Below are 27,610 nucleotides of genomic sequence, written 5' to 3' on the forward strand. Positions count from 1 at the left end.
AACCCTGTACAGGCTCGTTTTAACAGCAAACTGTCCAAGGCCAGGAATGTGGTGGTAAAGAATTTTGGAATGATGAAGACAAGATGGCGTTACATTTTCTTTAAAGCCTTTTCTTGAGGTGAGCCCTGTCTTCGCCCCGGAGGTTGTTGCATGCTGTGCGGTGCTCCACAACCTCTGTATCACTCATGGAGACATCATTGAGCCAGAATTAACAGAGGTACATGTTGACCAACCAGAGCCTGTAATTAATGACATTACATCAGGTGAAGATGCAAGAAAGCATCTAGCTGCAGCTGTCTCAGCACCACAGCACAGCATACCAGCTCTTTATGAGCATGATTATATTTAGAAAAATGTTTTGTTAATAGGTTCATGTTGTTTGTTTTTACATTTTGTTCTACAGTTCTTGATTGACTCTTGACATTAACAGTTTATGCATTATTTAAAAGTAAAACTTTCTTAGCAAAATTTTCAAAATTAAAATTAAAATTACAATTTCCAATTTTTACACTTTTTCAATTTTTAATTAAGGTTAAATTAAAAAGAAAATCCTTTATTTCCATTATTTGCCAACACATTTTCTTTCTCACAACATACAATAATACTACAACACTTTTTGATTTTCAACTATTTATTTTTTCATTAGAATCTCTAGGATTTTAATAAACTTTTCCTCTCTCTCGCCTCCCTATCTCTCCTTTCCTCCCTCATTCTTGCTTCCTGGTCTCTCTCTCTCGCGTCTCTCACTCTTGCTTTTCCTCTCTCTGGTGCGCCTCTTGCTTTCTCTTCTCCTCTCGATCTATTCTTTCCCTTTCTCTTCTTTCCTCCCTCTCCTCAGCCTCTCTCCATCTTCTCTCCTCGTTCTCTGCTGCTTCTATCTATTTTCCCTTTCTTCCATCTCTCTCAGATACGCAACTAAATCTTTCTCCCCTCGTCTCTTTTTGGCTGGGGTTTCCATGCTTCTCGAGGATGGTGAAGCTTCAGCAGCATCCTGGCCAGATGAGGAAATAAGGGTCGCTGGGCTAATTGATGATCTCCCACCTATTGCCTCATCCATATCCACATACCATTTCCAAGATGCTGCTGTTGCTTCACCACCCTCTGTACTTACCCCAGTAGGTGGACACTTAAGTTCCTACAAGATTCCTAAACACAGTAGAAGGACCTTAACTTGTATTATAAATCTTTTCTGATATTTTTACTGAAGATCTTACCAACAAACGAAGCTTACTTTGTATTTTTGTTTGAGGTTCTCCCACTTCTTCTTCACATAAGTGGGAGTCACCTTCCCCTGCAGTTGGTTCTCCAACACAAAGGCTCTACAATATAATGCACATAACAGTTATTAATGTATATAGCATACACTGCTTCAAAAAAAGTTTGGTCATTAAAAGTTTTGAATGCTTTGAAAAAGTTTGCAAAACTTAAATACTAAAACTTGTCTTTATACCACCCTTTGTAATTAATATTATGCATAAGATGTAACACAAATTTTGTTACGTCAAACAAACAGTCACTTACTCAAACCCTCGAACCGCTGCATTCCGTTTTCCAGTGAAGAGGGCCTGGTTGGCCACTCTCCACCGGATAAGATTTTTAGTGTCTTCATCAGACCCTGCAATATCAAACATTAGTTTTAAAAGAGATTTCTAATGTGACTGTGTAGCAACATTACAACAATCATGAATATTTAGCCTCAACAACCCCAAAGCTAGATATATTTACCTTCCTAAAGATAGTTTAGGATAGCCCATCACTAGCATTACAGATAAAATTAAATGAATCTATAGATAGATCATTTATTACAGCAGCTCAATATATATTAATGCAAAGTATTATAGTAAGCAAGTATTAAAGTATGCAAGTATTCAAATTTGCAAGTATTAAAATACAAAAGTATTACATACACATGTAATGTTGTACAACATTATGTAGTTAAATACATTGAATAAAAAGTAGTATATCGCTTTTATTGTCCTACCAGAATGACAACATTTGAAGCCCAGGTCAATAGGACCTGCTAGTTAGAGAAAGCTCACTTGTTTGTTAGTTTAAGTCCAAAAGGGGGTGTGGCCCGTATGGGGCTCGAACCCACGACCTTGGCGTTATTAGCACCACGCTCTAACCAACTGAGCTAACCGGCCGATGTACAAGGGCAGGTCATATACCCACATACCCGATTCTACACTGACAGCCCTTCAGTTATGGAGCTGCTGTTGTCGAGCAGAACAGATCTTCATGTGAGATGTGAAATGAAGCCAGAATTAAAGATGGTAGAAGAACAGGGTGATATTCTTACTTTCAGTGATTAAATTACTCAGGTTAGAAAGTCCTGATACACAGCATATGCTCACCTGACTCTCTCTCAGCCATGCTAGCTTTAATCATTAAGGAGGGTGTGGCCCATAAGGGGATCGAACACGCGACCTTGGCGTTATTAGCACCCCGCTCTAACCAACTGAGCTAACCGGCCAGTTCATCTGATCTCTGTTTAGATCTTTGTACATAATTCTACACTAACCCCATTCAACCAGCAGCACAAAAACCATTTGAGATTCTGCACACTTTCAGTGAAGATCTGCAGAAATGAGCAGCTCCTAAACTGAATTTGTTTGTTATTGCACCAGAAATGCAGCAGTTTCATGTTATTTTAATGATCCGAGATCTCAGTCCTACTTCAGACATCTCTGTCTAGTCATTTCTTATGTTCAGACTTTCTTAATACACATCTAAGAGGTTTTGTGGGTTCTTATATGTGTGAACTATCTAAACTATACTGTATTGTGGTACATTCATTCAGCCTTCATCAGTTTATCTCTGCTCATTCAGCCTACAGCAGTTTAGACCCGCCCACTTAACCACCAATTTGCCTCCACAGTGAGCCTGTATAGAGAGAGAGATTTTATTTTTACAACGTGCAAATAAACAAATTACTTTAAAAAAAACAAAAACAATTTTGTACAGGAAACAAATATAACAGTAACATAAAAAAGTAAAGTGCAAATCATTCCCGATTAAAGTGCGTAATGCTTTTCTACAACACCATGTTTTTACATTATTTTACCATGTTATGTCCTTATGTTATCAAAATATAAACAAAGTCTACTTTGGTCAACTTTTTTTGCTGAACAAAAACTGTAATAATGCATTGAAAACAAAACAAGACAGTAAAGATAAAGTCATATATCCACCATAAACCAAATATTTACAAATATCTTCTTCCCAAGATGATGCAAAATAAATCCAAAAAAAGTTGACCAAAGTAGACTTTGTAGGGTTCAAAGCTTATACGTCCACTTCAACTGAATCAGAGTTATTCCGTATAATGCAGTCCTTATCCATACCCTTAGTTAGTCCTTATTAAAGTTGAATGTCCTTTTTCAAAATCCATCAGTTAATAATGTGTAGTTGATTCCCGAATAAACTCCTTTTCTACAGAAGTAGCAATATTAATGCATTAGCAATGTAAATACACAAAGGAAATTAGCATATAGCATTAGCATCTACCTTCCATAATATTTCCAAAAAGAGAAATTATCCCAAGAATAATGATAATCAAAACGCAGTTTGCAGTACAGTAATCCCTCGCTATATGGCGCTTCGACTTTTGCGGCTTCACTCTATCGCGGATTTTATTTGCAAGCATGTCTAAATATAATTTGCGGATTCTTCGCTGGTTCGTGGATTTCTGCAGACAAGGGGTGTGTTCGAAAAGCTAGGGAGCTCTCTACATAGACGCATTTTACGTCATCCTGTGCGCTCTCCCGATTAGGAGGCTGTTCCAAATCCTAGATGCCTTAATATCCTCACTTCTTAACATTTCAACGTTATTTTCACTCAAGAATGAGTGAGCATCCGACACTGCCTTAGTGATCAAGGCAATCCCAGAATTCATTGCGGGTCAGGCGCTCTTCTCTCACAGAAAAATAAACATGGCTGACTGTGCGGACAAACGAATGGAGTTCTTTTCAAACGTAAATAAAATATTACTGATTTTTAACTTGTATAAACTTGTACCGAGTGTTTTTATTTGCAAATTCGGGCTTGTCAGGAAATGTAACCGTTATCGTTACATGAAGGGAGATGTTATATTGATGTTAGCATGCTGTGCTACCTCAATCCATTGGTTTTAATGACAAGATGCTAAATGCTAAACACGATGGAATCGGGTTAAAAAAATAACCATATAAACACATGGTTTTTACTTCGCGGATTTTCACCTTTCGCGGAGGGTTCTGGAACGCAACCCCCGTGATCGAGGAGGGATTACTGTACTTACATCTAGGCATAAAACATGAGTCTTTAAATCTTCAAAAAGATGAAAAATGCAAAGCAGCACACCAAGTAGCAAACCGCTTTTGCTTCCATCAGGAAAATGCTGTCTTCTTCTTTTCACAAAAGAAAACATGGGTAATTCCCTCTCTATTGCCCCCTAAGGGAGACCATGGGAACTGACCAAATGTAACTCTATGGTGTTAGCCACCATGCCTGTTACAGTATTATACTGTTTATTAGCCTGACTTAAGCAAGTCATGTGACCCTAACAGCTGTGCATGTGTCTCTGTGGCGCAATCGGTTAGGGCGTTCGGCTGTTAACCGAAAGGTTGGTGGTTCAAGCCCACCCAGGGACGAGTGCCTTTTATTGCACAACCATGTCTGATGATCAGACGATTAAACCTTAGTGTATATTATCTCATATAGAAATATGCTTTACATATGCTTTGCTTGATGGCAATAACTCTTAGTGAAGTCTTAATGAACAGTTAAAACTAAAATTCAGGTTTAGTTCAATTGGGGAAAAATATTAACAGTAGCTCAACACGTACAAATCCTACAATCATTCCACAAAGTTCACAAACATGATTCAATGAGTGAAAACTTGATGTTTGGAGCCCCTCTGGTGTGCAGGCTGGTACTGTGTATCAGCACTACTTACTGTGTGCAGGACCTGAGTCGTATCTGCTCCAGTCACTGGTTGGCGGCATTTAGCTCAGTCAAGAACTTTAAGAAATATATAGTTTAGATAGTTCACACATATAAGAACCCACAAAACCTCTTAGATGTGTATTAATAAAGTCAGTTTCAGCTGCTTAAATGGGGACAGTGTAGATTTATGTACAAAGATCTAAAGAGCATTGATGAACTGGCTGGTTAGCTCAGTTGTTTAGAGTGTGGTGCTAATAATGCCAAGGTCATGGGTTTGATCCCTGTACGAGCCACACCCTCTTTTGGACATAAACTAACAAACAAGTAATCCTTCTCTAACTAGCAGGTCCTATTGACCTGGACTTCAAACGTTGTCTCTGACAAGTGTGAGATCTTTTTAATGCCCCTCTCATTCAGGTCAGAAACATGCCATTATTTCAATCTGCCAAACTTAATTGCCCTTCTGTAAATGGTTTAATGTGCTCACTGCTGCTACTGGCTTGTTCTTCTTTTCTACAATGTAAGTTCATACCTTCAAGTTCATGTTATTTGAGATCTCTACATAGATTTCTTCCTCATGTGCAGAAAGACGCAGTTCAGTTTGAGTCGATTCACTAAGTTGATAGTACTCAGTAATGAGCCGTTTGAAGCTGAAGGAGTCGATTCTTTTTGATGAAGTCAACATTTTATATGTTATACAAAATACTTAAAAGAGTCGGATCACTATCGTTAGCTGTCATTTAAAAATTAATCGCAGGTCAATACAGAGACAAACCATCTCATCTAATACAAAATAGAATAAATAATGTATAACAGTTTAATGATGCACCATACATACAGTGAAGCAAAACACAAAACCTCTAAACTTGTAAAAAGCTTCACTTAAATAATAATAAAATGTCAAAAATACATCAAATCACCTAAATAATTATCTACATAACACATACAGCAAAAACATGTGAATGTGGAAGCATGTGTGTGTATTGTGTATGTGTGTGTATTGTGTGTGTGTATGCTTATGAATATTAATATAATAGATACGTATGTTAGACATGCATAGATACGTGAAGTGATGTAGACACACATAACTCCTCAGCAATAATAATGATACACTATGTGGCCAAAATTATTTGGACACCTTACCATGAGCTTGTTGGATCTCATTTCAAAAACAAACAGTATTAAAATCAAGTGACTTCTGTGTGATCATTAGTGACTTGTGATCTGCTGAACAGGTGCACAAACATCAAATCATCTGCTTCAGAGCGACATGGAGGGACGGGCCAACTGCGTCCTGAATTTTCCAACAGTGGGACGTTTTGTTGTGATTTTGATACTTGGGTGGCAATGTTTAACTAAAATTACTTTTATTTAGTGTTTAAAACTTCTAAATTACCTCAGTTTTGTCAATTGATTTCAGTCAATTATATCAATCACATAAGTTTAAATCACTTGAGATGTAAAAGTAAAGTCTGAAGTTGAATATTTACTCAGCAAATGGTAAATCATTACGTTTAGTTTTTGTGGTGTCAGGGTTCCATGGTGTAATGGTTAGCACTCTGGACTCTCGGTGGGACCTTACTGCTTTTATTTGGGGCCCGGTGTGAGGTCCAAGATTGAGAAACATTAGCAGTTTCAGGATGGTAGCACTCAGCACATGTGCAGTACAACAGAGCATCACAATTGCTTGTGCTAGTTTAGAGTCACCTTAAATTACATGTTAATTTCCATCCATTCATCCAGCTTGAATATCATAATAGCACTAGTAGTGTTATAGTGTTCCACATGTGACTGCTCCATCCCAAAATATAATCGCAAATCATTGTTTACAGCGCCATCTAACAGCCAACTTGCTCTTAAATGACTAATTATTAACTTTTTGGCTTTATTTACTCAGCAAATGGCAAGTTTCATTTGGGAGCCGGTGTGAGTTCCAAGGTTTAGAAACTTTAGCAGTTTCAGGATGGTAGCGTTCAGCGCATGTGCAGTACAACAGAGCGCTTGTGGGGTGTAGACCGCGATTACTTGTGCTAGTTGTGTCGACCAAGCAGATCACCATTCAGGAAGGTATATCAGTGCCAAAATATGAGCCAGTTTGTTCAGTAAAACTTTATAAGCCAACAGCAGCGAATAAATTTAAGAGTCACCTTAGATTACATGTTAACTTCTATCTACCCATCCAGCTTAAATACCATAAACACTACGTACAAAACATGTGGAGCTATTCTTACTACAGTAAAACACACTGAACTGACTTTTAAAGTGAAGTTCAAATTGTTGTACAGAGATCGTTCCGTCTAGTGGTGCTAGATAAATTACAGCTTGTTGCTTGGGTCATTATTATTACATTGTGGTTGTTGTTATTTTTTAACTGTTCATGTTTTTAAATGTAAAACCATAAACAGCACCGTCTATAAATAAATGAATCTTGTGCTTCCACTTGAGATTTTCGTTTACGTGAACAATGTCTGAAATTTTAAGTTTTTATTTATTTATTTCAGTTTCAATACAACGTGACACCGGCAAGATAAAGAAAGCAAAAATAAAGTGTCCCAAGTGTTTTTGTAACGTGTTGTAGACCTGCACTGGTGACTCTTTTTGGTATACGGGAAAGAAAAGGCCGAATGCAGGTGAAAATGTGTTATTTGGCAACCAGCACTGTGTAAATATTAGACAGAACACATGATGGGTTATTTTAATTTGTTGGGTTGTGCAGTTTAACCATTGTGCTGGATTAAATACATTTAAGAAAATACAGCATTAAAGCATAATCTCATTAAAATACGCTACAATTTAACACTATAATACAATACAATACAGTGACAGTAAGTCTGTTTCTGTTTCTGTTACTTATTCAGAATTGTGTTTGTTTGTAAACTGTGAATTAGTTCTTAATCTGGTCGTGATGTTAGTGAATTAAACCTACATCTCTCTGATGGTCTGATCGATGAGCTGTCTGTTCTGACATGCTGCAATTGCGCCACAGAGACAAGAGTTACAGTTGTTTTATTGGACGGTACACACGGGTCACATGACTTGCTAACTTTTACAGAAGGGCAATTAAGTTTGGCAGATTGAAATAATGGCATGTTTCTGACCTGAATGAGAGCAGCATTAAAAAGATCTCACACTTGTCAGAGACAACGTTTGAAGTCCAGGTCAATAGGACCTGCTAGTTAGAGAAGGATCACTTGTTCGTTAGTTTAAGTCCTAAAGTGGGTTTGGCTCATACAGGGGTTGAACCAACGACCTTGGCGTTATTAGCTCCACGCTCTAAACAACTGAGCTAACCGACCGATGTGCAAAGACAGGGCATATACCCCCATACCCGATTCGACACTGACAGCCCTTCAGTTATGGAGCCGCCACACAGAAACGATGGAGAGCTTTACTGTTGTTGAGCAGAACAGATCTTTGTGTGAGATGAATGAGGTTCATGTAATTTTCTTTTAAGAATAAATAAAAGCTGATGCTTTTAACCTCATACATTCCTAATACTTTTATTCTACATGGTCTAAATTTATTGTAGTACACAGGTCAGATAGCAGCTTCAAAAAATTGTGTTATCACCCATATCCTTTGCTGTGTGCGAGAGGTTTTTAGCTTTTTTTTCCCTGAAATGAGTTTTTGCAACTTGGGATATCTAACATGTTAACTTTCATCTATTCATCCAGCTTAAATACCATAAACACTACATAAAAACATGTGGAGTTATTGGTGTAATTATTAACTTTTGTGCTCAATTCTTTAAACAAAAACCATGTCTTCTGTGGTTCCTTGGTGTAATGGTTAGCACTCTGGACTCTGAATCCAGTGATCTGAGTTCAAATCTCGGTGGAACCTGCCTTGGTTTAGGTAAAAACACTGTTATCAATGCTGAGTAGAAAATAGTGTTCCACATATGAAATTAGAACGAACACAAAGCAGCAAGTCATTGTTTACAGCGCCATCTACCGGGCCAACTGCGTCCTGACCTTAGTGCAGTTTTCCATCAGTGGAACGTTTTGTTGTTTGTTTGTTTTGATACTTGGGTGGCAATGTTTAACTAGAATTACTTTTATTTAGTGTTTAAAACTTCTTAATTACCTCAGTTTTGTCAATTGATTTCAGTCAATTATGTCAATCACATGTAAAGTCTGAAGTTGTGTATTTTTGCTGTATTTACTTAGCAAATGGTGAATCATTACGTTTAGTATTTGTGGTGTCAGGGTTCCATGGTGTAAAGGTTAGCACTCTGGACTCTGAGTCCAGTGGTCTGAGTTCAAATCTCCGTGGGATCTTACTGCTTTTATTTGGGGCCCGGTGTGAGGTCCAATATTAAGAAACATTAGCAGTTTCAGGATAGTAGCATTCAGCGCATGTGCAGTACAACAGAGCATCACAATTGCTTGTGCTAGTTTAGAGTCACCTTAAATTACATGTTAATTTCCATCCATTCATCCAGCTTGAATATCATAATAGCACTAGTAGTGTTATAGTGTTCCACATGTGACTGCTCCATCCCAAAATATAATCGCTAATCATTGTTTACAGCATCATCTAACAGCCAACCAGCTCTTAAATGACTAATTATTAACTTTTGGGCTTAAGTAAGACCTCACTGTGTGGCTCCATGGTGTAATGGTTAGCACTCTGGACTTGGAATCCAGTGATCGGAGTTTAAATCAAGGTGGAACCTGGTTTTATTTAGGTAAAAACACTGTTATCAATGCTGAGTAGAGAATAGTGTTTCACATATGACTGCTCTATGCCAAATTGTAACACCAAAGGGCAAATCATTGTTTACAGCGCCATCTACCTAAAGGTTTAGAAACGTTAGCAGTTTCAGGATGGTAGGGTTCAGCGCATGTGCAAGTACAACAGAGCGCTTGTGGGGTGTAGACCACGATTACTTGTGCTAGTTGTGTCGACCAAGCAGATCACCATTCAGGAAGGTATATCAGTGCCAAAATACGAGCCAGTTTGTTCAGTAAAACTTTATAAGCCAACAGCAGCGAATAAACTTAAGAGCCACCTTAGATTACATGTTAACTTTCATCTATCCATCCAGCTTAAATACCATAAACACTACGTACAAAACATGTGGAGCTATTCTTACTACAGTAAAACACACTGAACTGACTTTTAAAGTGAAGTTCAAAATGTTGTACAGAGATCATTCCCATCTAGTGGTGCTAGATAAATTACAGCTTGTTGCTTGGGTACAGATTTGTGACATTATTATTAAATTGTTGTTGTTGTTGTGTTTGTTGTTATTTTTTAACTGTTCATGTTTTTAAATGTAAAACCATAAACAGCACCGTCTATAAATAAATGAATCTTGTGCTTCCACTTGAGATTTTTGTTTACGTGAACAATGTCTGAAATCTGACGAGCCTGATTAGTTTGTAATATTTAAGATGATGAATGAACCTAAACACTTGCTTTAAATTTTAAGTTTTTATTTATTTATTTTAGTTTCAATACAACGTGACACCGGCAAGATAAAGAAAGCAAAAATAAAGTGTCCCAATCTTATCAGGTGGATATTTGTGCTTGTAGGACTGTTGTTTACTGGATGTTTTCAGTTACTTACTTCCACTATTCTGTGGGACTACACATTGTTGTTGTGTCTCATATCCATTTGATCAACAGGCAGGTTGTGCAATAAAAGAACCACCAACCTTTTCGGGAAAACAGCCAAACATGCTAACCGATTGCGCCACAGAGACACACAAAAAGAGACATTTCATTGGATGGTACACACAAGTCACATGACTTGCTAACTTTTACAGCAGGGCATTTAATTTTGGCAAATTAAAATATTCACATGTTTGTGACCTGAATGAGAGGGGCATTTAAAAGATCCCAGGTCAATAGGGCCTGCTAGTTAGAGAAGGATCACTTGTTTGTTAGTTTAAACACAAAGGTGGGTGTGGCCAGTATAAGGACCGAACCTGCGACCTTGGCGTTATTAGCACCAAGCTCTAACCAACTGAGCTAACTGGCCTATGTACAAAGGCAGGGCATATACCCACATACCCGATTCTACACTGACAGCCCTTCAGTTAAGGAGCCGCCACACAGAAACGATGGAGAGCTTTACTGTTGTTGAGCAGTCATGGTATGGGGGTGTGTCAATACGAGGGTGTGTCATGGTATGGGGGTGTGTCAATACGAGGGTGTGTCATGGTATGGGGTGTGTCAGTACCAGTACCAGGGTGTGTCATGGTATGGGGTGTGTCAGTACAAGTACCAGGGTGTGTCATGATATGGGGGTGTGTCAGTACCAGTACCAGGGTGTGTCATGGTATGGGGGTGTGTCAGTACCAGGGTGTGTCATGGTATGGGGGTGTGTCAGTACCAGTACCAGGGTGTGTCATGGTATGGGGGTGTGTCAGTACCAGGGTGTGTCATGGTATGGGGTGTGTCAGTACCAGTACCAGGGTGTGTCATGGTATGGGGTGTGTCAGTACAAGTACCAGGGTGTGTCATGATATGGGGGTGTGTCAGTACCAGTACCAGGGTGTGTCATGATATGGGGGTGTGTCAGTACCAGTACCAGGGTGTGTCATGGTATGGGGTGTGTCAGTACCAGTACCAGGGTGTGTCATGGTATGGGTGTGTGTCAGTAACAGTACCAGGGTGTGTCATGGTATGGGGTGTGTCAGTACCAGGGTGTGTCATGGTATGGGGGTGTGTCAGTACCAGGGTGTGTCATGGTATGGGGGTGTGTCAATACGAGGGTGTGTCATGGTATGGGGGTGTGTCAGTACCAGGGTGTATCATGGTATGGGGGTGTGTCAGTACCAGGGTGTGTCATGGTATGGGGGTGTGTCAATACGAGGGTGTGTCATGGTATGGGGGTGTGTCAGTACCAGGGTGTATCATGGTATGGGGGTGTGTCAGTACCAGGGTGTGTCATGGTATGGGGGTGTGTCAGTACCAGGGTTTGTCATGGTATGGGGGTGTGTCAATACGAGGGTGTGTCATGGTATGAGGGTGTGTCAGTACCAGGGTGTATCATGGTATGGGGGTGTGTCAGTACCAGGGTGTGTCATGGTATGGGGGTGTGTCAGTACCAGGGTGTGTCATGGTATGGGGGTGTGTCAATACGAGGGTGTGTCATGGTATGGGGGTGTGTCAATACGAGGGTGTGTCATGGTATGGGGTGTGTCAGTACCAGTACCAGGGTGTGTCATGATATGGGGGTGTGTCAGTACCAGTACCAGGGTGTGTCATGGTATGGGGTGTGTCAGTACCAGTACCAGGGTGTGTCATGGTATGGGTGTGTGTCAGTAACAGTACCAGGGTGTGTCATGGTATGGGGTGTGTCAGTACCAGGGTGTGTCATGGTATGGGGGTGTGTCAGTACCAGGGTGTGTCATGGTATGGGGGTGTGTCAATACGAGGGTGTGTCATGGTATGGGGGTGTGTCAGTACCAGGGTGTATCATGGTATGGGGGTGTGTCAGTACCAGGGTGTGTCATGGTATGGGGGTGTGTCAGTACCAGGGTGTGTCATGGTATGGGGGTGTGTCAGTACCAGGGTGTGTCATGGTATGGGGGGGTGTCAATACGAGGGTGTGTCATGGTATGAGGGTGTGTCAGTACCAGGGTGTGTCATGGTATGGGGGTGTGTCAGTACCAGGGTGTGTCATGGTATGGGGGTGTGTCAGTACCAGGGTGTTTCATGGTATGGGGGTGTTTCAATACGACGGTGTGTCATGGTTTGGGGGTGTGTCAGTACCAGTACCAAGGTGTGTCATGGTATGGGGGTGTGTCAATACGAGGGTGTGTCATGGTATGGGGGTGTGTCAGTACCAGTACCAGGGTGTGTCATGGTATGGGGTGTGTCAGTACCAGTACCAGGGTGTGTCATGGTATGAGGTGTGTCAGTACCAGGGTGTGTCACACACACACTTATACCTAGGGTACCCCATTATCCCCAGGACATGGGGAGAACATGCAAACTTCACCCGGGAATCGAACCCAGGACCCTCCAGAAGCCGTCCCACAGTGGAAAACAAGTCAGTATATGTGCAGTGACATGAATCCAGTCATGCCCATATATGGTAAAGGTAAATTCACTCTGCTCCCTCGGAACGCTGTGACATCACAATGTGGACCTGTGCTCTTCAGGAGCAGCATTTTGATTTTCTCCTCATTTACGATGGCTGCTTCTCTGAGACAGAGGTTTCTGCGTGTGCTGTGTTGCGGGGCGCCTCCCCGGGTGTCCTCCGGGGGCGACCCGGGTCACGGGGGTGGCACAGGGGCCCAGGAAACGCTCCTGATGGAGGGGTTTTTGTTTAAGAGGACCAGGAGTGTGTTTAAAACCTGGAACAGGTCTGTACACTGATGCTTATGTATCTATTAGGAATTCTATATATATATTAGGAATAATTATCAATATTATGTATACACATAATAATAATAATGCATCACAGCAGAGGTCGACTTCTGTGCCAGGATGCGCCCCTAATCGCCCCCCGTCGTGTTTAAGTCTGGGACGATTTCACCGGCGTTTATATCATCGACTGTATAAATAAGAAGGTTTTATGTTCTATTCCCCCAGCGTGACTTCACGGTGCTGGCGGAAGACCTGCAGCGCTGTTCGGTCCAGAGCTGCGAGGACGCCGGGCGACGCTTCTGCTTCCGGGTGGACACGCCCACAAGGTAAGTCCAGATCTATAATCATCAGAGATAGACAGACAGACACACAGACAGATGATCAATAGACAGACAGACATGGTCAATAGACAGATAGATAGGCAGACGGACAGATAGACAGACAGATAGATGATCAGTAGACAGACACACATATTAGACAAATAGATAGTCAGACAGACAGATAGAAAGACAGAGAGGCAGATAGATAGATGATCAATAGACAGACAATAGATAGATAGATAGACAAGATTATTGATAGACAGACAGACAGATAGATGATCAATACACAGATAGACAGATGATCACGAAGCAGACAGACATGCTAGATAGACATATGGATAGACAGACAAACAAATATTAGACAGACAAATGGATAGTCAGACAGAAAGATAGATGATCAATAGACAGACATACAGATTATCAATAAACAGACAGACAGATGCTAGATAGACAGATAGACAAGAAGACAGATTATAGATGAATAGATAATCAATAGACAGACAATTGATAGACAGGATGATTGAAAGTAAAATAGATAGACAGACTGCAAGATAGATGATCAATAGACATACAGACAGATGATCAATAAGCAGACAGACAGATAGATGCTAGATAGACAGAAAGATAGATTATAGATAAATAGATAACTGATAGACAGACAGATAGATGATCAATAGACAGATCAATAGACATACTATTTATTTATGTGTCTATCCATCTGTCTGTCTGAATGTCTGTCTATCTATCTGTTTATCTATCTACTCAATCTGTCTATCTGCATCCTATATAATCTGTATCTATCACCGTGTGTGTACAGGAGCTGTACGTTCCAGGCCGACTGTGAGGCAGGTAGACGGGCGTGGATCAGCGCCATTCAGAACCTGACTGAGAGAGAAGAAGGAACAGTCGAGAGCGAGGTGAATTATCATCACCACTATACTCCGGGAGGGGAGGGGTTCGGTTCCCGTCTCTGTAACACCAGTTTAATGTGTCTGAATCAGAAGGGGTACGAGGACGATTCGAAATCAGACTCCAGTGAGATGTTATTGGACAGGGAGATTCAGTTGGAGGACTCACAGGAACCGCGGGCGTCTTCTGAAGCTCCAGGTAACCTTAACACCTCCACATTCAAGTCCGACACTATTGAACTCTAGTGACTATATATTTAACCCTTGGGGTTCGTAGGTGGGATCAGTTCTAGAGAAATCGTCTGTGATGCTCCCAATAACAAGGGTGAGTACGCCGAACCTTTATTTGGACCCTTATTTTTGGTCCACATGACACATGAAGCATCATTGGTGATACTTGGGTTAAAGATGCTGAAGAAGAACCCACTGAAGGAGACCCAGCTAAAGAAGAAACTGCTAAAGGAGAACCCACTGAAGGAGACCCCGCTAAAGAAGAAACTGCTAAAGGACAACCCACTGAAGGAGAACCCGCTGAAGAAGAAACTGCTAAAGGACAACCCGCTGAAGGAGAACCCACTGAAAGAGAACACGGTGAAGGAGAAACCGCTAAAGGACAGACTGACACGAACCCGGACAGCTTTGAGAGCCGATACACCGTTGGAGAGCTGCTGGGAAAGGGAGGCTGTGGTTCGGTCTACGAAGGCGTCCGTAAGGTGGACGGGAACCAGGTAAGTGTCAGTTTGTTGTGTTGATCCTCCCCTGGGTCCTCCTATGGCTCCAGATACCTGTGATGACCTTCCAGGACCTTATAGGTTCACGGAGACTTCCGAGTAACACCCTGGCCCCCTGAATTCCCTTTGTTCCCAATCTATGGATCCTCCCCAGGATCCTCCCTACAACCTACCGGGACATTATTGAGACAAACCCGGGATGCACACTAAGAAGGTCTGAGTCCCTGGTGATACCGGATACCACAGGATGCTTTCGGATGTCTCGTGGAGTCCACGTGTCGGCGGTCCGAGTTACTCCTGAAGAAGGTCTTGTTTTGTGATCTGGCTTCCCAGACTTGAACCCTGTGGAGCGCCTCGAGCAAGTGCAGTCAGCACGGCTCCAGACACCCGTGGAGACCTACCCGGACCTTATCGAGTCTCTCCCAACCCTTGTATTAAAAATCTACTAATGATCGTTTACTTGTGTGTTTAGGTTGCCATCAAATACGTGGTGAAGGATGAGCACCTCAGATTTACCAGGATTGTAAGTGACTTTACCTTTCAGATGAAGTAAATACCGTATAGACTGGATACACATTAAATCATTTGACCTTGTCTCTTCTACTATCAGCCCGGCGAGACAGAGTTGCTCCCCGTCGAGGTGGCCCTGATGCGCTTGGTGTCCAGGCCACCCATCAGCCCGTACGTGCTGAAGCTCCTGGAGTGGTTCGACACGCCTGAGCGCTGCGTCCTGATTCTGGAGCGCCCCGTCCCCTGCGTAGACCTCTACCAGCTGATGCTCGAGAAGGGCAGGCTGAGGATGCCATTCGCCCGGCACGTTATGCGGCAGGTTGTCCTGGCGGTGCTCCACTGCCGCGACCGCGGGGTCCTGCACAGGGACATTAAGCTCCAGAACATCCTTCTGAACACAGAGACGCTGGAGGTGAAGCTGATCGACTTCGGATGCGGCGACCTGTTGAAGGATACTCCGTACTACACGTATTCAGGTAACTGTGCACCAACGGGGGGGTGGGTACTTTGGTTTGGACTTTGGGTACGAGTTTGTCTTCTTTGTTCATGTAGGCACGTGGGTATACTCACCACCCGAGTGGATAACCAAGAAGAAGTACTATGGCTGCCCTGCGACAGTCTGGAGTCTGGGCGTACTGCTGTTTTTCTTGGTTTGTGGACGCCTGCCATTTCGGTCTAAGAAGGAGATCACCAAAGGACAGCTAGTGTACAAACCTGGTGTGTCTCATGGTAAGGAAATATATACATTAAGACCTGCACATACGCTGACCAGGCATAACATTATGACCACTTACAGGTGAAGTGACTCAAGGAGTGAATCGTGATGGATAGATGACTGGGTCAGAGCATCTCCAAATCTGCAGCTCTTGTGGGGTGGTCCAGGGAGGGTAGAGTGGTAAACCAGTGACAGGGTCATGGGCAGCCAAGGCTCGCTGATGCATCTGTGGCCCCCGATCCGGCAGAAGAGCTCCTGTAGCTCAAAGGTAGCAGCAGACCAGTCAGGATGCCCATGGTGACCCCTGTCCACGTCGCTTACCTGGGGGAACACATGGCATCAGGATGCACTATGGGAAGAAGTTCTGCCAACATTCTGCGGGGAAACTTTGGGTTGGGTCACTCTGACACGTAGCTCCTACCTAAGCATTTGAGGACCACATCCATCCTTCCATGGATTCTCCAGATCTCGATTCAACCGAGCGTCCGTGAGATGTGCTGGACAAACAAGTCCATGGAGGCCACATTATCAGGAAGGTGGTCATAATGTTATGCCTGATCAGTGTATCTTCTTCAGATCTAAACACCGTATAATTTGAATCTGCATTGTCGCACTCGCCAGCCTGCTGCCATCTGACCGAACAATGCCTCAAGAAGAAGCCCAGCAAGCGCCTCACCCTCGGGCAGATCCTCCTGCATGGGTGGTTCCATGAGTAACCCGAAGACTAGGTCCAGACGGTGTAGATCTTTACACCCGTACTGGCGGCTGCAAAAAAGAGGGTAACATGACAGAAAAACACGTATCAAATATCGGGGTGAGTTTGACTCAGTCTGAACCTGGCACTATATTTACTACTATATGTGTCGACTGCCGGATGCCACCCATGCGGTTACCCATAGCGACTACGCCATCAGTCAGAACCACAGTCCTACCATTCTAATAGACAATCTACTTTTCTTCTACTCACAGATCCAACATGTCAACTTTATGGACATCGTCTTTGAACTGATGCTGCTGGGAATTCTGGGAAGAGCGAGGGTGCATCAGATCATTTCAGTAAGAGAGTCTGTGCACTATAGAGTCTAGAATTAATCCGTTCTGCACTACAAGTGTAGTTAAACACACCTATGTGGCTTTTCTTACATTGTTTAGTTGACGCAGTACCAGAGACGAAGGCTCTTTCTGGACCGGCTGATTGCTCTCATCTATTCATGTGTTACGCCCAGAAGGACTGAACGGCAGTACACGGAGCGTTATTTATTCCATCTTCAGGTGCGTGTTCTTTACACCACAAATGATCTCGAAAAAAACTGTCTGCTAGTAATCTGTTATTTATTCTTTTCTCTCTCTCAGACTGAGATGCTGAGCTTCCTGGATGAAATCTTCACTCTGGACGAGTCTTTGTACGCAAAACCTGAAGCCCTGGCTGCTGCACTGGAGACGCTTTTATGGCGGAGCCTCCGACGGTTTCATGAAAGGCTGGAAACAGAGGATATCTAAAGGCCAACCCTGATTAGAACCTTTATTTAACTGTCAGGGATGCAGGTCTGGTGGTTGACGTGTTTTTCATGTGTGTTCACAGTTTGTGTACCTGTGGAGGTGCGTCAGGACCCAAGACATGGGAGACGTGTGAAGATACTACCGATGTGGAAGCGTGTATTGGATTTCTGATAGACGCGCTGCCATTAGGACAACGTCTTTACATCAGGACAACGCCCATATGACTTTGTGGACCAGATCCAGATGTGTAAAAAGCTGATGTTCTGTAAAAATTTAATAAAAAAAGAAGGAACTGTGATTCATTCATTCTCTGGCGTCTTTATTCTCTAAAAGAAAAGATTTCCAATTATTTCACTGATTGCTATAAAAAGTTGGGACGGAGGCAGAATAAGAGTGAAAGGTTTATAGACGATTACAGTTACAGTTGCTCTCCATGCTGCTCTTTATTTTGAGGGAATCTGAGTTGTGAGATGTGGGAACAAACTGGGAACTGGAATGTGGACACAATACAGAGGAAGTAAAGGTGTCCAGATATTTGAGGAAAAGAGGCTCTACATGGCAAAGGAACCAATTTACTGCTCCTATTTTATACTTACACTTACCACAGTTCTAGTAATTGAGAGTTAAGGGCCTCACTCAGGGACCCAACAGAGACAATCCACCAATGGTGTGGCTTGAACCTGCAACCTTTTGATTGCTAGCTCAGTACCTTAACCACTAATACCAAGTTCACACTACACCACTGTGTTCTGATCTCTGTTCAGTTAACACTACACAGTGGACAGTGAGTGTATAGAAACAAGGAGGTGGTTTTATTGTTATGAATGATCAGTGTGGTCTATTTAGTTCTACAATTACTGACTGTAGTCCACCTGGTCAATGGTCACATTAAAAAACAAAGCAAGTATTATTTAGGTGGTGGATCATTCTCAGCACTGCAGTGACACTGACATGGTGGTGGTGTGTTAGTGTGGAACAATTTACAATAGTGTGAAAGAATAAAGAAAATGAAGTAATTTAAAGTGAGTGAGGTAAAACTGTAATCAGGTAGTATAGAGAAGTCTGTACCGTTTACCTCAGCTGCCTCAGGACACGTCTCAATTTGTTCATGCTCGAGTTATTTCTCCTGCTAAAAAATTTAAATTGAATTAAAGTTTAGTGTAGAATTATGTACAAAGATCTACAAAAAATAGCTGAGCTGGCTGGTTAGCTTAGTTGGTTAGAGTGTGGTGCTAGTAACGCCAAGGACAAGCACAAGCACAAACATCCACCTGATAAGTCACTGGAGACCGACTGCACAAAGTGGAAGAACGTCCTTTTGGTTTCCGTAGATGTTAAATGAAAACACTCGCCCAATGTGGGGCTCGAACCCACGACCCTGAGATTAAGAATCTCATGCTCTACCGACTGAGCTAGCCAGGCTTAAGCAGCAGGGCAGAATGGACAGCTCATCAGTCAGACCATCAGAGAGATGTAGGTTAAATTCACTAACATCACGACCAGATTAAGAACTAATTCACACTTTACAAACAAACACAATTCAGAATAAGTAACAGAAACAGACACAGACTTACTGTCGCTGTATTGTATTATAGTGTTAAATTGTAGTGTATTTTAATGAGATTAAGCTTTAATGCTGTATTTTCTTAAATGTATTTAATCCAGCACAATGGTTAAACTGCACAACCCAACAAGTTAAAATAACCCATCATGTGTTCTGTCCAAAATTTACACAGTGCTGGTTGCCAAATAACACATTTTATTGCAACGCCATTGCAGGTCTACAACATGTTACAAAAACACTTGGGACACATTTTTGCTTTCTTTATCTTGCCAGTGTCACGTTGTATTGAAACTAAAATAAATAAATAAAAACTTAAAATTTAAAAGCAAGTGTTTAGGTTCATTCATCATCTTAAATATTACAAACTAATCAAGCTCGTCAGATTTCAGACATTGTTCACGTAAACAAAAATCTCAGTTGGAAGCACAAGGTGATTCATTTATTTATAGACGGTGCTGTTTATGGTTTTACATTTAAAAACATGAACAGTTAAAAAATATCAACAAACACAACAACAATTTAATAACAATGTCACAAATCTGTACCCAAGCAACAAGCTGTAATTTATCTAGTACCACTAGATGGGAACGATCTCTGTACAACATTTTAAACTTCACTTTAAAAGTCAGTTCAGTGTGTTTTACTGTAGTAAGAATAGCTCCACATGTTTTGTACGTAGTGTTTATGGTATTTAAGCTGGATGGATAGATAGAAGTTAACATGTAATCTAAGGTGACTCTTAAATTTATTAGCTGCTGTTGGCTTATAAAGTTTTACTGAACAAACTGGCTCGTATTTTGGCACTGATATACCTTCCTGAATGGTGATCTGCTTGGTTGACACAACTAGCACAAGTAATCGTGGTCTACACCCCACAAGCGCTCTGTTGTACTGCACATGCGCTGAACGCTACCATCCTGAAACTGAAACTGCTAATGTTTCTAAACTTGAAACTTGCCATTTGCTGAGTAAATAAAGCCAAAAAGAGAAACACACACACACACACACACACACACAACTTCAGACTTTAACATCTCAGATCCCACTGAGATTTGAACTCGGACCGCTGGATTCCAGAGTGCTAACCATTAACACCATGGAACCATCTCACTGCAAAACTAAATGGCGTAAAGATTCATCATTTGCTGAGTAAATAAAGCAAAAAAGAAAAATACACACACACACACAACTTCAGACTTTACTTTTACATCTCAGATTTTTTAAACTTACGTGATTGATATAATTCTGAGGTAATTTAGAAGTTTTAGGCAGTAAATAAAAGTAATTTTAGTTAAACATTGCCACCCAAGTATCAAAATAATAAACTATTCCACTGTTGGAAAACTGCACTGAGTTAAGTTTAGGACCCAGTTGGCCGGTAGATGACGCTGTAAAAATGATTTGCCTTTTGGTGTTACAATTTGGTATAGAGCAGTCACATGTGGAACACTATTCTCTACTCAGCATTGATAACAGTGTTTTTACCTAAATAAAACCAGGTTCCACCGAGATTTAAACTCAGATCACTGACACCACAAGAACTAAACGTAATGATTCGCCATTTGCTGATTAAATAAAGTCAAAATACACAACTTCAGACTTTACTTTTACATCTCAAGTTATTTAAACTTATGTGATTGATATAATTGACTGAAATTAGTTGACAAAACTGAGGTAATTTAGAAGTGTTAAACACTAAATAAAAGTAATTTTAGTTAAACATTGCCACTGTTAGGATTTTTGGAACATAACATCATTATTAAACATAAATTCAATGTGAGAAGTTGTACGGCATTTCCCCACGTGGCTCTTTGTCTGGTAGGTGCACTCAAAATGGCGCCTACCATGATCCCTCGTTAGGGACCCTCCAGATGTCTGCCATGGGGGGGGAGGGGCGGAGCCCTGGGCTTTATTAGCACATTTCATTGGCTCCACCAGCAGTGAAGGAGGAGGAGCCTAGCTTAGTTTAAAAAACCGCGCGCTCAGACGCACGGGACTTCTTTTTTTTGGCTGGCGATCATCTGGATTGCAGGAGAAAAGGAGCGCCGATCGGCTTAGCTCTGACATATATTCACAGATCATTTCTTACACTTAATAAAGTGTTTTTGAAGAGTACTTTCTGGATTCTCCGACTGCTTCTTCAAGGCTTCTCGACAAAAAGATTCGTCGTAACACCACCCAGGTATCAAAATCACAACAAAACGTTCCACTGTTGGAAAACTGAGAAGGCTCAGTTGCTTGTTAATTATTAAGTCCAAAGGTGGGTGTGGCCCGTACTGGGATCTAACCTGCGACCTTTGTGTTATTAGCACCACACTCTAACCAACTGAGCTAACCAGCCAGTTCATCTGTATTTTCTTTAGATCTTTGTACATAATTCTACACTAACTCCATTCAAGCATCTGAAACAGACTTTCTTAATACACATCTAAGAGGTTTTGTGGGTTCTTATATGTGTGAACTATCTAAACTATATATTTCTTAAAGTTCCTGACTGAGCTTAATGCCACGAACCAGCGACTGGAGCAGATACGACTCAGGTCCTGCACACAGTAAGTAGTGCTGATACACAGTACCAGCCTGCACACCAAAGGAGCTCCAAACATCAAGTTTTCACTCATTAAATCATGTTGTAAACTTTGTGGAATGAATGTAGGATTTGTATGTGTAGATTCTGGGTTTTAGGAAGTTCAGCTACTGTTAATATTTTCCCCAATTGAACTAAAAACGATGTTTTAATTGTTATTGTCATTAAGACTTCACTAAGAGTTATTACCATCAAGCAAATGTAAAGCATATTTCTATATGAAGAGCATCTGTTTCCAGATAATATACACTGAGGTTTAATCGTTTGATCATCAGACATGGTTGTGCAGTAAAAGGCACACATCCCTGGGTGGGCTCAAACCATCAACCTTTCAGTTAACAGCCGAACGCGCTAACCGATTGCACCAGAGAGACAGGTGCACAATCAACAGCACAGCTGTTTCATTGGACGGTACACACAAAAAAATCAAATCTCTCACTGTGGAGGCAAATTGGTGGTTAAGTGGGCGGGTCTAAACTGCTGTAGGCTGAATGAGCAGAGATAAACTGCTGTAGGCTGAATGAATGTACCACAATACAGTATAGTTTAGATAGTTCACACATATAAGAACCCACAAAACCTCTTAGATGTGTATTACAGTTTTTTCAACTGCTTACACACTAAATATTTGCTTGTCACACAACTTTCTAAACATGTCCTTCAAACACCATAACCCCACACCAAATCTGCAAAACCATACACTAATTCTCAGTGTCTGACTCAGTTTTCAATTTCCTAAAACACATTTTGCAAAACTCCACACACAATTTTCTACCTAATACACAAAAATCAAACAGGAAGTAACTTGATTTCCTTTTTCAAACACAACCTATCAAAATGCCACACTAAATCACCAGTGCTTCACTCTCACTCCTCACATGTGCAAACACTCATTACTTTATTGAACACCAAAGAATCATTAGCATAGGTCACATATTGACATAGGTCAAGATGTCTGTTTTGAACAATGAATGACAACGCAGAGAGAGCCAGGAGAGTTGGAGGTAGAGGAAGGGGAGGAAGAGGACAGGGAAGAGGACGAGGGCAAAGAAGGGAAGCAAAGAGAGCGATTGAGGAATTTTTCTCCACATGGCGCTGGCAATATGATCGTCGTCCCTGTGCCCGCATTCCACTACTCCAGGCAATAGAGGAGGCATGTGGCGACATTGACGCTGCCTCTTTTCAAGGTTCAACACACACACACACAATTAATTTTTTGGTAAAAAATAAAATTATTTGTTTGAAATTAGCTTTTTCATAGATGTTTGGTTTCTGTCCAACTACATGTGGTGGTTGGATTTTTTTCTTCTTATGTGCTGTACAAACATTGTATTTAGAGCAGCAAATGATTTGGAAAAAATAAATATTTTTGGTTTCAATACTGCTTCTGTGTGTTGTGAGTATATTCCACCTTCTCTCTGCACGTTTGTATGGAAATAAACATAGAATCCCATGAAAGACAAGAGCTTTATGTTTTAAACATCAGTGTGTACATGATGTATCCAAAATGTCATATTATGACAAAAGTGTTTGCAATGTGAGGTCAATGCTTGCTTTTGAATGCGTGTTTATGACATTTTGAATGTTGTGTGTCATTTTGCTGGAGATTTGAGGCATTTTGCATTTTGCGTGAGCAATTGTGGGTTTTGTGTGTAGAGTTTTGAAAAATAGACACAGAATTTTGAAAATATGTGTAAACAAAATTACTAGAAAGCGATGAGATCTCGGATCATTAAAATAACATGAAACTGCTGCATTTCTGGTGCAATAACAACCAAATTCAGTTTAGGAGCCGCTCATTTCTGCAGATCTTCACTGAAAGTGTGCAGAATCTCAAATGGTTTTTGTGCTGCCATGCAGCTGGTTGAATGGGGGTTAGTGTAGAATTATGTACAAAGATCTAAAGAGAAAACAGTTTAACTGGCCGGTTAGCTCAGTTGGTTAGAGCGTGGTGCTAATAACGCCAAGTTCGCGGGTTCGATCCCCGTACGGGCCACACCCACTTTTGGACTTAAACTAACAAACAAGTGATCCTTTTTTAACTAGCAGGTCCTATTGACCTGGGCTTCAAACGTTGTTATTCTGGTAGGACAATAAAAGTGATATACTACTTTTTATTCAATGTATTTAACTACATAATGTTGTACAATATTACATGTGTACTTAATACTTTTGTATTTTAATACTTGCAAATTTGAATACTTGCATACTTTAATACTTGCTTACTATAAAACTTTGCATTAATATATATTGAGCTGCTGTAATAAATGATTCATTTAATTTTATCTGTAATGCTAATGATGGGCCAAACTATCTTTAGGCTTTGGGGTTGTTGAGGCTAAATATTCATGATTGTTGTAATGTCGCAACACAGTCACATTAGAAATCCCTTTTAAAACTAATGTTTGATATTGCAGGGTCTGATGAAGACACTAAAAATCTTATCCGGTGGAGAGTGGCCAACCAGGCTCTCTTTCACTGGAGTTTTGAGTAAGTAACTGTTTGTTTGACGTAACAAAATTTGTGTTACTTCATATGCATAAAATTAATTACAAAGGGTGGTATAAAGACAAGTTTTAGTATTTAAGTTTTGCTAACTTTTTCAAAGCATTAAAAACTTTTAATGACTAAACTTTTTTTGAAGCAGTGTATGCTATATACATTAGTAACTGTTATGTGCATTATATTGTAGAGCCTTTGTGTTGGAGAACCAAATGCAGGGGAAGGTGACTCCCACTTATGTGAAGAAGAAGTGGGAGAACCTCAAACAAAAATACAAAGTAAGCTTCATTTGTTGGTAAGATCTTCAGTAAAATATCAGAAAAGATTTGTAATACAAGTTAATGTCCTTGTACTGTGTCTATGAATCTTGTAGGAACTTAAGTGTCCACCTACTGGGGTAAGTACAGAGGGTGGTGAAGCAACAGCAGCATCCTGGAAATGGTACCCGGATATGGATGAGGCAATAGGTGGGAGACCATCAATTAGCCCAGCGATCCTTATTTCCTCATCTGGCTAGGCCACTCCAGGACCTTGAAATGCTTTTTACGGAGCCACTCCTTCGTTGCCCGAGCGGTGTGTTTGAGATCATTGTCATGCTGGAAGACCCAGCCACGTTCCATCTTCAATGCTCTCACTGATGGATGGAGGTTTTGGCTTAAAATCTCACAATACATGGCCCCGTTCATTCTTCCCTTAACACGGATCAGTCGTCTTGTTCCCTTTGCAGAAAAACAGCCCCAAAGCATGATGTTTCCACCCCCATGCTTCACAGTATGGTGTTCTTGGGTTCTTCTTCTTCCTCCAAACACGACGAGTTGAGTTTTTACCAAAAAGTTCCATTTTGGTTTTATCTGACCACATGATATTCTCCCAATCCTCTTCTGGATCATCCATATGCTCTCTGGCAAACTTCAGACGGGCCTGGACATGTACTGGCTTAAGCAGGGGGACACGCCTGGCACTGCAGGATTTGAGTCCCTCTCGGCGTAGTGTGTTACTGATGGTAGCCTTTGTTACTTTGGTCCCAGCTCTCTGCAGGTCATTCATCAGGTCCCTCCGTGTAGTTCTGGGATTTTTGCTCACCGTTCTCATGATCATTTTGACCCCACGGGATGAGATCTTGACCCCAAGGGAGATTATCAATGGTCTTGTATGTCTTCCATTTTCTTACAATTGCTCCTACAGTTGATTTATTCACACCAACCTGCTTGCCTATTGTAGATTCACTCTTCCCAGCCTGGTGCAGGTCTACAATTTTCTTCCTGGTGTCCTTCGACAGCTCTTTGGTCTTGGCCATGGTTGAGTTTGGAGTCTGACTGTTTGAGGCTGTGGACAGGTGTCTTTTATACAGATAACGAGGTCAAACAGGTGCCATTAATACAGGTAACGAGTGGAGGACAGAAGAGCTTCTTAAAGAAGAAGTTACAGGTCTGTGAGAGCCAGAAATCTTGCTTGTTTGTGGGTGACCAAATACTTATTTTCCACCATAATTTACAAATAAATTCTTTAAAAATCCTACAATGTGATTTCCTGGATTTTTTTTCTCATTTTGTCTTTCATAGTTGAAGTGTACCTATGATGAAAATTACAGACCTCTCTCATCTTTCTAAGTAGGAGAACCTGCACAATCAGTGGCTGAATAAATACTTTTTGGCCCCACTGTATCTGAGGGAGATGGAAGAAAGGGAAAATGAGAGGGAGATAGAAGCAGCAGAGAACGAGGAGAGAAGATGGAGAGAGGCTGAGGAGAGGGAGGAAAGAAGAGAAAGGGAAAGAATAGAACGAGAGTAGAAGAGAGAGCAAGAGGCGTGCCAGAGAGAGGAAAAGCCTTCAGTGAGAATCTACAATGTAAATAGTCATGAAAATACAGAAAACGCATTGAATGAGAAGGTGTGTCCAAACTTTTGGCCTGTACTGTATATATAATATATACAGTGTATCACAAAAGTGAGTACACCCCTCACATTTCTGCAAATATTTCATTATATCTTTTCATGGGACAACACTATAGACATGAAACTTGGATATAACTTAGAGTAGTCAGTGTACAGCTTGTATAGCAGTGTAGATTTACTGTCTTCTGAAAATAACTCAACACACAGCCATTAATGTCTAAATAGCTGGCAACATAAGTGAGTACACCCCACAGTGAACATGTCCAAATTGTGCCCAAATGTGTCGTTGTCCCTCCCTGGTGTCATGTGTCAAGGTCCCAGGTGTAAATGAGGAGCAGGGCTGTTAAATTTGGTGTTTTGGGTACAATTCTCTCATACCGGCCACTGGATATTCAACATGGCACCTCATGGCAAAAAACTCTCTGAGGATGTGAGAAATAGAATTGTTGCTCTCCACAAAGATGGCCTGGGCTATAAGAAGATTGCTAACACCCTGAAACTGAGCTACAGCATGGTGGCCAAGGTCATACAGCGGTTTTCCAGGACAGGTTCCACTTGGAACAGGCTTCGCCAGGGTCGACCAAAGAAGTTGAGTCCACGTGTTCGGCGTCATATCCAGAGGTTGGCTTTAAAAAATAGACACATGAGTGCTGCCAGCATTGCTGCAGAGGTTGAACACGTGGGAGGTCAGCCTGTCAGTGCTCAGACCATACGCCACACACTGCATCAACTCGGTCTGCATGGTCGTCATCCCAGAAGGAAGCTGACGCATAAGAAAGCCCGCAAACAGTTTGCTGAAGACAAGCAGTCCAAGAACATGGATTACTGGAATGCCCTGTGGTCCGACGAGACCAAGATAAACTTGTTTGGCTCAGATGGTGTCCAGCATGTGTGGCGGCGCCCTGGTGAGAAGTACCAAGACAACTGTATCTTGCCTACAGTCAAGCATGGTGGTGGTAGCATCATGGTCTTGGGCTGCATGAGTGTTGCTGGCACTGGGGAGCTGCAGTTCATTGAGGGAAACATGAAATCCAACATGTCCTGTGACATTCTGAAACAGAGCATGATCCCCTCCCTTCGAAAACTCCCTTTTCCAACAGGATAACGACCCCAAACACAACCTC

At 41.5% G+C, this 27,610-nt stretch overlaps 1 protein-coding gene and 3 non-coding genes across 4 annotated transcripts; 3 read left to right on the forward strand and 1 right to left on the reverse strand.

Moving 5' to 3' along the window:
* Nucleotides 1–2,070: 2,070 nt before the first annotated feature.
* On the reverse strand, nucleotides 2,071–2,144 carry trnai-aau (transfer RNA isoleucine (anticodon AAU)). The gene has a single exon. It is a non-coding gene; the product is annotated as a tRNA-Ile (tRNA).
* Nucleotides 2,145–8,697: 6,553 nt separating this feature from the next.
* On the forward strand, nucleotides 8,698–8,769 carry trnaq-cug (transfer RNA glutamine (anticodon CUG)). The gene has a single exon. It is a non-coding gene; the product is annotated as a tRNA-Gln (tRNA).
* Nucleotides 8,770–13,077: 4,308 nt separating this feature from the next.
* LOC134326178 (uncharacterized) lies at nucleotides 13,078–18,236 on the forward strand. The gene is made up of 12 exons (XM_063008373.1): nucleotides 13,078–13,250; nucleotides 14,395–14,491; nucleotides 14,576–14,681; nucleotides 14,760–15,210; nucleotides 15,368–15,497; nucleotides 15,686–15,736; nucleotides 15,824–16,199; nucleotides 16,276–16,452; nucleotides 17,060–17,252; nucleotides 17,408–17,494; nucleotides 17,591–17,710; nucleotides 17,792–18,236. Exons 1-9 carry the CDS (start codon nucleotides 13,078–13,080, stop codon nucleotides 17,152–17,154), a joined length of 1,656 nt encoding a protein of 551 aa, XP_062864443.1. The 3' UTR covers nucleotides 17,155–17,252; nucleotides 17,408–17,494; nucleotides 17,591–17,710; nucleotides 17,792–18,236.
* Nucleotides 18,237–24,011: 5,775 nt separating this feature from the next.
* On the forward strand, nucleotides 24,012–24,085 carry trnai-aau (transfer RNA isoleucine (anticodon AAU)). The gene has a single exon. It is a non-coding gene; the product is annotated as a tRNA-Ile (tRNA).
* The last annotated feature ends 3,525 nt before the right edge of the window (nucleotides 24,086–27,610 follow it).

The sequence above is a fragment of the Trichomycterus rosablanca genome, chromosome 14 (assembly GCF_030014385.1).
Source record: "Trichomycterus rosablanca isolate fTriRos1 chromosome 14, fTriRos1.hap1, whole genome shotgun sequence".
NCBI classification, from domain to species: Eukaryota; Metazoa; Chordata; class Actinopteri; order Siluriformes; family Trichomycteridae; genus Trichomycterus; species Trichomycterus rosablanca.

What these genes read in the sequence shown, in the direction of transcription:
- LOC134326178 (XM_063008373.1), top strand. Translation starts at nt 13,078, where the DNA reads ATGGCTGCTTCTCTGAGACAGAGGTTTCTGCGTGTGCTGTGTTGCGGG. An exon ending in AAGGAACAGTCGAGAGCGAG is followed by an intron (nt 14,492 to 14,575) that starts GTGAATTATCAT and finishes TGTCTGAATCAG; the next exon opens with AAGGGGTACGAGGACGATTC. An exon ending in GGCGTCTTCTGAAGCTCCAG is followed by an intron (nt 14,682 to 14,759) that starts GTAACCTTAACA and finishes TGGGGTTCGTAG; the next exon opens with GTGGGATCAGTTCTAGAGAA.